Source organism: Urtica dioica, chromosome 11 (assembly GCF_054948205.1).
Source record: "Urtica dioica subsp. dioica isolate 48M chromosome 11, U.dioica_male_clone48M_v1_H2, whole genome shotgun sequence".
NCBI classification, from domain to species: Eukaryota; Viridiplantae; Streptophyta; class Magnoliopsida; order Rosales; family Urticaceae; genus Urtica; species Urtica dioica.
In genome coordinates this window covers 22,881,041-22,890,494 of record NC_142766.1, presented here as the reverse complement: position 1 = coordinate 22,890,494, position 9,454 = coordinate 22,881,041, and the positions used below count along the sequence as shown (strand labels likewise).

Here is a 9,454-nt window from a genome sequence, read left to right as displayed (position 1 = left end):
TAGGGCCAAATCCAGGACCAAAAAAAATGTAAGAGTGAAACACAGGAACAAATGTAGTAAAAATGAAAGATAAAAAATCAAAATAATAATGAACAAGAAAACAAAATTTTAAATCTCAAACTTATTCTAGGAAAACAAATGTGAACAATATAAAGTGCACTTTATTTAAGTCAAAATACGCTATCGAGCAGATAATACATAGAAATAAATATAAACATTAATCATAAATTAATAATCGAATTATTATACACGAAATGTAAAAAATACACGAGATAAAGAGAGACAGAGAACACTCTTGCAATCTCTGAGAAAATTCAAGGGTAAGTAAATAATTAGCCCTTCTCTTTGCTTCTTCTTCTTCTTCTTCTTCTTCTTCCATCTTTGAATTCCTTCGATACAAAGCAACAAACCCAACTCGACCTCACGTCTAATTATTACATATTGTTTATTATTAAGAAAATACTTGCTATTCATTCATTTTATTTTTATGTCTGAATCATATCTTTTCTAACTAAGCTGTCTTTTCATTTGCCCTATCATATTCGTATCATCAGAGTTTCTCTGATTACCTGATTTTCATGTCTCCGAGTCTGATATGTCGTCGGCGCTGAAACTCCAAGATCGTCTTCAATCCCTTGGTTTCAACGGTCAGATTTCTGGTCCCTCGTTCGCAGATTTTCGTTTTGATTTTTCGCAATCTAAGCATTGTCGAACGACCGCCATGTACCCATCGAATGCCACCGGAGATTGGACTTCCGGTAACAAATCCGGGCCTGACTTCCGGTCCGAAGCTCCGCGATCTGGCTCTGGTCCGTCGAGGCCGAGGCTCGTCAAGATTCGGAGAGGTCCGAGCTCGCAGAGCTCGAGGTCGTCGGAGATTTCCAGGTCCGGGAAAGTCGGTCCAGTGTTCAATCCATTTCGGCCTGACTCCGAGAATTCGAGTCTCGGATCGTCTGGGTCGTTGGAGCCGTTTGTGTTCGGAGCCGGTAGGAGCGAGTATTCGAGGCCGGGTTTCGACAAGAATGTTTTGTTGGAGGAAATGGAGGGTTTGAGAATCAGTGGCGTGACTCAGAAAGCCGAAAGCTTTTCCGTTTCATCATCGAAGCTCCCGGAGGAGGAGATGAAGAAGTTGAACATTGGTGTGGTTGGGACGGAGAAGCTTCACGAAGATTTGAGGAAGATGAACATCGGTGAAGATCAAAAGAACGAGAAGGGCAAGAGTGGGAATGTGAGTAGAGACAATGTGGGTGGTTCTTCTCCGGTGGCGAAAAAGGAGGAGATTGATTCGGGGCTGTTGAGTGAGCTGACCAGAAAATTAAGTATGAAGTCCGGCGAGGACTCTTCGGTTGCTGGAGAGTTTGGAGGTACAATTCGCGATCGGATTGGGAATCTGAACATCGAGGATCCTTCGAACACCGCCGATGACAAAGCGAATCTTAAGAGTTTCGCTAAGGACTCGTCGACGAGAGGTTTCGGTAGTAATTTGTCTCACAATCTCGATGATGCCAAAATCAGTGGCGGAGTGGGCGAGAGCAATTTCAAAGTTCCTAAATTGGATAAAGATGAGACCAAACCGGACTACGAGAGAACGCCGTCTTTCGAGTTCAAGACAGCAGCGGCGAAACCGGCGAATCTTTTCTCGGGTGTGAAGGAGAAAGTGGAGTTTAGTGCGACGAGGGACTCGATCAGAGACCCGGGAACGAGGAAAAAGGGCGGGAAGTTGCGAGGTCCGACGAAAGTCCAGCTTTGGCTCAAACAGGATTTTGTGGCCAGAGAGAGTAGTAGCTCCTCGCACGAGATCCCCGAAGCTTCCGGTTCCTATTCACCGATGGAAGTTTCTCCGTATCGGGAGACATTGGCCGAGACTCGAGAGAACTCTGTGAATTCCGATGACTCGTTCAGCCTCGACAACGATTCGGTGCCGCCAAAAGCTTCGAGCGTCGCGGTCGATGAGGATTTGGCTATGGCCACGGAGCGAATGGACATCAATTTCGACGAAGGCAACGAAACACCGCGCGGAGAAACGAAAGAGGAACATTTGGACAATGACAACACCAGCGCCGAGGGAACTGAGAGCTTCAAGTCTGCGAACGAGGAAGTGGACTTCATCGAAACGGAGGTCTCTTCGAGCTCGTCGAACGTCGAGACACACGACGCTGCCGCTGAGACCGGTGCTAACTTTTGTTTCTCCACAAGCTCGTCTGAAGATAGAGGCGCGTCGAACTTCACTTTCTCGGCCTCCACCGCGGCTCAAAATCAAAGCCTTAACCTGAAACGTCTTCAGAAAAAGAAGAACGTGATCAAATTCGGTCACGAGAGCAACGTTTCAAGTCCGACTGCTAAGGTTTCTTATGTGTCACCGTTGTTGTCTGGAACTTCGTTGCTATCTTCACCGGGGAGAGGACAGAAAGGAGACCCGCCAAGCCTTCCGCGCAAAACTACAGATATTTACGAAGCGCCCAAGGCTCAAGCCACCAATTTTGGGTCGGGTCCCACTTCTACTGCTTCAAGTATCGCAGCTCAGGAAGCTTGTGAGAAGTGGAGGTTAAGGTTAGATTCAATACCCATGTCTTCTTTTTATGGAAGCTCAGAAAATTTATAATCTATGGAATCCCTTTTGTTTATTCTCTAAAAAGTTGCAAAAATATACATAGCTTTAGGTATGGTTTATATGCGATCTCTGAGGTTAAGGTTAGATTCAATATTAAAAAAAAAAATTAATATTTGAAATCCCTTTTGTATATTCTCTAGACAGTTGCAATAATGTAGCCTTGGGTATGGTTTATATGCGATATCTAGGTTAAAGATAAGATCTTTTTTGTAATATATCAGAGGAAACCAGGCATATACAAGTGGTGATCTGTCAAAAGCCGAGGACTGTTACACACGAGGGATTAGTTGTATATCTAAAGGCGAGACATCTAGGAGCTGTCTGAGGGCATTGATGCTTTGCTATAGCAATCGTGCAGCGACGCGAATATCTCTCGGGAGAATGAGAGACGCCCTTGAAGATTGTAAAATGGGAGCTGAAATAGACCCAAACTTCCTCAGGGTTCAAGTCAGAGCCGCCAAGTATGTATTAAAGATACTTCTCACTATCAAAGTTGCATTCTTTGTTGTATAAGTTGATTGTGCGTTTTCTAATTAGGGTTTTTTTTTTTGTTTCTGTTTTTGAAGCTGCTATCTCTCTCTCGGGGAAGTTGAAGATGCGGCGCTGCATTTCAGAAGGTGTCTGCAGGCAGGAAGTGATATTTGTGTAGACCGAAAAATCGCGGTCGAAGCTTCCGATGGCTTACAAAAAGTGCAGGTACAGTTCTGATTTGTTTATTCTTGTTTGTAATTTCTCATGTAGTTTATATAAGATCGGTCCTTGACTGTTACTGAGCCTTTGTCCATTCTAAAATTTGATATTTCGCCAAACCTTGAGGTTGGGATTGCATAGTTACTGGACCGTCATATACTATATATATTCTCGAGTATTTTAAACTGATTAATACCCTTTGGCTGACAGAAATTATCTGAGTGCATGAAATGTTCTTCTGAACTTTTGCTAAAGAAAACATCCAATGACATGGAGAGTACTTTGGGCGTGATTGCAGAGGCTCTGAAAATAAGTCCATACTCAGAAAAACTACTAGAGATGAAAGCTGAGGCTCTTTTCTTGGTTTGTGGTTTTTTTTTTCTTCCCTTGTTCTTTTAACGCCAATTGTTGATTCACAAGTTTGTGTGATTTTTTTCCACCCCTGTGGGCGAACTTATGACTTTTTTTTTTTTTTTAATAGATGCGGAGGTACGATGATGCGATTGAGCTATGCGAACAGACCCTCAGTTCATCCGAGAAAAATTCTGCTCTATCCGCCAACACGGACGTCTCTAAATTCCCCGAACACATCTATTTCCGGGTCTGGCGTAGCCGTATTTCACTGAAATCGCATTTTCAACTGGGAAGACTCGAGGAAGGTCTCGCCTCATTAGAGAAGCAAGAGGAAAAGCTCTCAGCCACGCATAGGTAACACTACAATTCTTTCTTCCATGAACCCTCGGCTATTTTTACTCACGTTGCTTGAAGCTCCTAATTTAACGATATTTTTTTTTTTGTTGTAAAAATCAGGAACGAGAGCAAAGTCATAGAATCGTCGCTACCATTAACTGTCACGATACGTGAGCTCTTGCGCCACAAGGTATCCCATCTAAAGGTTCATTCGTGCTTGTCATTAATCGGTCAACTATATATTAACCTTTGACTGGTTTCAGGCTGCAGGGAATGAGGCATTTCAAGCCGGAAAGCACGCTGAAGCGGTCGAGCGTTACACGACATCTCTGTCATGCAATGTTGAGTCTCGTCCTTTTGCAGCTGTTTGCTTCTGCAACCGCGCCGCTGCGTTCAAAGCCCTCGGCCAGATCACCGATGCTATTGCAGATTGTAGCTTAGCCATGGCTCTTGACGGAAATTACTTGAAGGTATTTTTTTTCTTCTCTATACTCGTTATTCTTATGCCCTGTCTGCCAATAGGACATTCTCGATAAGCGCACGGTCCCACGTCCGATTTCCCATTATTCGTATGCCACTGGGAGAGTCTCTTGATGGAAATGCCCGGAACTCATGTTCCTTTCTAGAAAAATCATTGATTAAGTTCACCAGAAACTAAATTCTTTTTCTAATGATTTTTTTTATTTATTTATAAATTCTCTCTCACATTTTTATTATTATTCCTGTTGAAATTTTAAATAAGTTATAATAAAGAAGACTGGAAAGCTTATTTCTCCGTTTCCCGAGTATGCAAATGTAGTTCCAAACCTACCTCTTCAAGTATTAAAGACTCTGAAAGGCATTCCGAGCACTTAGAATGTGACTTAGGCCAGCAAAGCATGGACACCCACGATATTTTCAAATAAATCTTGAAGAGATTATTTCGTGACGAAATTTCAAATGAGGCCCTTGGTTAAAAATGTTAAGTTGTGGCGCCTAATTCATCGCCGCTATGTATAATCTAGGTCGCCGATTCTCTTTGTAAAGCAAAAGCGAGAATTGTACACAAACTCCCGATTTGTTTTTATTTATTAATTATTATTATAGTTAAATCCAGCGGACTCTCGTTGAGAGTAAAACACTATAAATCCGTGTGTTATTTTTTCGTTTTTATTTGATTGTTTTCTTGTTAGGTCGGATTTGGGGCTCAAATCCTAACATAAAATTGTTGACTTCTTGTTATAACTATGCAGGCCATATCTAGACGAGCCACTTTATATGAGATGATAAGAGATTATGGGCAAGCAGCTCGTGATCTCGAGAGACTCACGGACCGTATCGCAAAACAATTAGAAGAGAAAGCCAATCAAGCTGATAGATCCCATAACAGCACCACAAATGATTTACGACAAGCTCGGTTGCGACTTTCTGAAATAGAAGAAGAGTCAAGAAAAGACATTCCCTTGGATATGTATCTCATCTTGTAAGTTCCTGAAAACCTAATTCAATTATTCGTGCATAAAAACCGTTTACTTCTGAATTGATAGTTAAAAAATTAGATATTACAGCTACGATATTTCAACGATTTACTGGTTCTTAGATTTTTTTTTTAATCCACTGCAGGGGAATTGAGCCGTCAGTTTCGACGTCAGAAATCAAGAAGGCATATCGTAAAGCTGCTCTTAGGCATCATCCGGATAAGGTTGGAACCCGTTTATTGTTCTGTTGGCTTTTCCTTTTGGCCTTTGATTTGACCATTGACAACAAGACTTGTTTGCTTGTCTCTCTTTAGGCCGGTCAATTCTTGGCAAGAAGCGACAATGGCGATGATGGGCTTTGGAGGGAAATCGCAGAAGAAGTTCACAAGGACGCCGACAGGCTCTTTAAGATGATTGGCGAGGCTTATGCCGTTCTTTCCGACCCCAACAAGGTTCGCTCTGTTTCATTAATCTGTAAAGTATTACTAACTTTAAGGTTCATGTTGAAACCTGGAAATTTTGGGAAAAAAATTAGTGGTCTTCTCCTATGTTTGGTTTTTAAAAAATGTGTGGAAAAGGAAAATCCAAGCAAATTCAAGCATTTTCCGTGGGGGATTACCTTGGGATTTCATCCCCTTTATATCAAAATTTCCTTAAACTTCCAAACATAATGCAAAATTTTGATTTCCCACCGTATTTTCCTTCGAATTTTCATTTCCCATAGTCAAGTCAGGGTTCCAATCATTGCCTAAATGCATCTTTAAATTTTCATTTATGAATCCTTAAATCTTTTGCAGCGTGCACGGTACGACGCGGAAGAGGAGATGAGAAGCGCTCTGAAGAAACGAAACGGAAACAGCTCGTCGAGACCACAGACGGAATTCCAGAACTACCCTTTTGAAAGAAGTGGTCGGCGACAATGGCAAGATGTTTGGAGATCGTACGGTGGTCACTCGACCACAACATGGTCAGAAGCGTCTCGGTCAAATAGGTATACATGACAGAGACAGACTTTTGATTGGACTTTTGCGGCTTTGGTCTCTCAAAAAGCTTTTGGAGGACATAGCTGCGGCTTGAAGAGCTCAAACAGGTCAGAAGGAACAAGTTTGGATTTTTGAGTGAGTGAGTGAATGAGCTTCGTGGCTCGACGTGTACAGATTGAAACACGAAAACATACGACACACAAGATTATGAAGAGCAGAGACGAGTGAGAGTATAATTGGACGGACTCGGTGGAATGGAAGACTGAGCAGAAACGAGAAATTCGTCAAGTGATTTTGCGTCTTTTTTATTTATTTATTTTTATTTTGCTAGAAATGAGTGTGAATTACACTGATTATACACGAGGTGAGAGTTTTTCATTGTATAGAATACTGTTGTGTGTTTTTTTCCATTTAAAACAGAAAAAAAAATGAGAGTTTTTTTATATCATGCTATGAGGATCATTCTTTGGTAAATGAGAAGTAAAATTTCGTATGGTTTTGTTTTACAGTCTCCCAAATTAATGACTAAGCTTGGCAAAATCTCTCAGCTGGTTGTCTGAGCTTCATCACAGCCTGTAAAACAGAATAAAAAAAACAAATCAAATTTAGCGAATGATCACACAAGCACTGACGCGAATACATTTACCGGTTCCAAGCCAACTATGGTGGAGAGAATATGAATCTCGTACAAACTATGCTTCGTTTTGTTTGCGGAGGAATCTCAGACGTATATTCCTAGCCCAAGCTCCTTTGGATTCGTCTCAATCGTCCACGCCGGTCTGCATTTGAATCATTACTCGCCAACTTCATAAAATAAAATAAAAAACTAATAATACGAAATGAAAAAACACTACCATACTTGTTCATAACAAAATTAAAGGTTCCTTGTGCGGCACGTTTCAGGAGGGCCTCTCTTGCCTCTACAGCGATTCCTTCAGGCTGTGGAAATTCAGTGTTTGAAAACTCAAGCTTATTTTTTTTGTTTTTTTATTTATTTATTTTTCATCGATTTATTCAGTGAAACATTCGAACCTCTTCAGGGAACCAGACACCGGGCTGAGTGGCTCCCTCGAGCAGCGCAAGCACAAACGCAGCCGTGGAAATTCCGACGGATCTGTTTCGATTCACACACACATCACATCACATTCAGACAATGCAAAAGGGAAAATGACAATTGAGAAGAAGTGCTTTACTCGGAGAGTCTCTTGTGACTGAACAACCCGACCGCGTTTCGCCCGTTTGAACATTCCAAATCAACCTGTCAACAACAATTAAAACAAGATTACCAAAAAAGAAAAAAAAAAAATTATCCAGAGAAACAATGTCTAGGAGGTTCGGTTGAGATCTCTGACCCTCATCGACACACGCTCGCCAGCGAATTGATCCAGCGCTCGGACCACCGGATCGAACAGTTCGACCAACTCTCGCACTTTACTCTTGTCTCTCAGTGTCTCCTGCAAAGTAAAAAATAAATACATAAATATATATATACACACACACACACACACACCAAAGTCTAGTCTAGTCTAGTAAATGTATACCAAAGGAAGAACCGCGGTCATGATTTCCATTCCCCAATTCCAGAAGAACGGCGAGGTCCCAAATCGAGCACTCACAGATGGTACTCCAAGTATCTCATGACCACTTTTAACCTCTGGCAAATTCCTTCCCAAACAAACAAAAAAAAACTTTCAGATATTATCTTTTTTATTTTTTTTGTTCTTCTTCAGAGTTTTATGATGATAGCTTACAGAAGATAAACGTCTCTCTTTCCTATGCCTTTTCCGAAATCGATGTTGAGCATTCCAGTGTACGGTTTCAGTTTGACCTTTTCACCTGATCCAAAGACCTATTTAAATAAACACGAGACCATAATTTTTTTTTTTTTAAATGCTTTTTAGATTCCCGACCTTTATTATAGGCAACAACTTCCTCTCCGAGCAGCAAAAAGCTGGTGGCTAGTATTGTCGGGCCAGCCCCGCCTGTACCGGCCGTGTAGTAGTAGAATCTGAATTAACACAACATTTTTTTTTTCTTCGAATCAATGGCATTAATCCTTATCGTTTATTATTATTACTATTATTCTTACTATAACTACCTTAGCCTTTCTGGTTCTCCTTTGTCTTCACTTCTAGCCAAACGTACCAGCTCCGCCGCCATAACTGCACTCATTCACTAACGTTGCGTTACACGATGTTCCCGAAAAAAAAAAAATTATAAAAAAAAATTGAAATATTACCATTGCTGACTCCGGGGTAAATTCCGGCGGTGGTGATGGCTGGGACGTTTGCAGCGATGGCCTCGTCGCAGAAAGCTTTCGCTCGACCCGCGTAGTTCGTGTCATCACAAACATCCATATAGGCTGTCTGATTTTTTTTTTTTCATAATATCATTTAATGTGACTAATTATAAACTTGAGATAAGAAATTGGGGGTTTTTTTTTTTTTTTTCTCTTCCTTTTTGGGGTCAGAGTCAGACCTTGGTTTTTAAGGCAGCTTCTAAGACAGTGCATTTGTTCGTCTGCTGAAACGGCCCGGCGGTGTGTACCACTACATCCACATCTTCACCCACACAAAATAAAAACCCTCTCAATTCAATTCATTTCAATTAACAAAAATAATCGGATGAAGTGAAGCAAAGGAAATTACCAGTGAGAGCGGACAGTAAGGAATTGGGGTCATCAATGTCGATCTCACGAAACTCCGATTTCGATCCGAGAGTGGCGACCATCGAAGCTCCTTTTTCCCTGTTTCGACCGCCGACGACGACGCTGAGGTCAGGGCAGAGCTTGGTGAGAGCGACGGCGGTGGAGCCTCCGACCCGACCGGTGCCGCCCAGAACCAGCACCCGAGACTGCCGGAGATCCACCGCCGGCCGGAGAGCCTCGCCGCTGTCTCCGGCGCAGGCCGCCGGAGCCAAGCTCTTCAACCGCAGCGCCATTATCATCTGCTGAGACAAAAAAAAAAAAAAAACCATTATCGTCTTACAGCCCATCAGTTTTTATCGTTATTTCAGTGACGTCA

At 41.9% G+C, this 9,454-nt stretch overlaps 2 protein-coding genes across 3 annotated transcripts; one reads left to right on the top strand and one right to left on the bottom strand.

The window, feature by feature from the left end:
• Positions 1–216: 216 nt before the first annotated feature.
• On the top strand, positions 217–6,874 carry LOC149382575 (uncharacterized). 2 transcript variants are annotated; one of them, XM_089629716.1, is made up of 12 exons: positions 217–320; positions 555–2,550; positions 2,833–3,072; positions 3,178–3,307; positions 3,512–3,664; positions 3,783–4,009; positions 4,112–4,181; positions 4,255–4,461; positions 5,224–5,453; positions 5,594–5,672; positions 5,763–5,900; positions 6,246–6,874. In XM_089629716.1, the coding sequence occupies exons 2-12, from the start codon at positions 596–598 to the stop codon at positions 6,447–6,449; spliced, it is 3,633 nt and encodes a 1,210-aa protein (XP_089485842.1). In that variant the 5' UTR covers positions 217–320; positions 555–595; the 3' UTR covers positions 6,450–6,874. The 2 variants fall into 2 exon arrangements, with proteins under 2 accessions (XP_089485842.1, XP_089485841.1); XM_089629715.1 differs by having other exon boundaries at positions 287–2,550.
• LOC149382574 (Saccharopine dehydrogenase) lies at positions 6,864–9,399 on the bottom strand. The gene is made up of 13 exons (XM_089629717.1): positions 9,080–9,399; positions 8,910–8,992; positions 8,671–8,797; positions 8,530–8,593; positions 8,342–8,439; positions 8,183–8,267; positions 7,973–8,096; positions 7,784–7,885; positions 7,625–7,689; positions 7,464–7,545; positions 7,291–7,370; positions 7,078–7,210; positions 6,864–7,004 (listed from the first exon to the last, which is right to left on the bottom strand). The coding sequence occupies exons 1-12, from the start codon at positions 9,375–9,377 to the stop codon at positions 7,153–7,155; spliced, it is 1,266 nt and encodes a 421-aa protein (XP_089485843.1). The 5' UTR covers positions 9,378–9,399; the 3' UTR covers positions 6,864–7,004; positions 7,078–7,152.
• Between the last annotated feature and the right edge of the window lie 55 nt (positions 9,400–9,454).

Bases quoted from the DNA above. Each gene is read 5' to 3' on its own strand.
- LOC149382575 (XM_089629716.1), top strand. From the start codon at position 596: ATGTCGTCGGCGCTGAAACTCCAAGATCGTCTTCAATCCCTTGGTTTC. The intron at 4,182-4,254 runs GTATCCCATCTA...GACTGGTTTCAG, and splicing joins GTGAGCTCTTGCGCCACAAG to GCTGCAGGGAATGAGGCATT. The intron at 5,901-6,245 runs GTTCGCTCTGTT...AATCTTTTGCAG, and splicing joins TTCTTTCCGACCCCAACAAG to CGTGCACGGTACGACGCGGA.
- LOC149382574 (XM_089629717.1), bottom strand. From the start codon at position 9,377: ATGATAATGGCGCTGCGGTTGAAGAGCTTGGCTCCGGCGGCCTGCGCC. The intron at 8,993-9,079 runs GTAATTTCCTTT...GTGTGGGTGAAG, and splicing joins CTTACTGTCCGCTCTCACTG to ATGTGGATGTAGTGGTACAC. The intron at 7,371-7,463 runs GTTCGAATGTTT...GAATTTCCACAG, and splicing joins GTGTCTGGTTCCCTGAAGAG to CCTGAAGGAATCGCTGTAGA.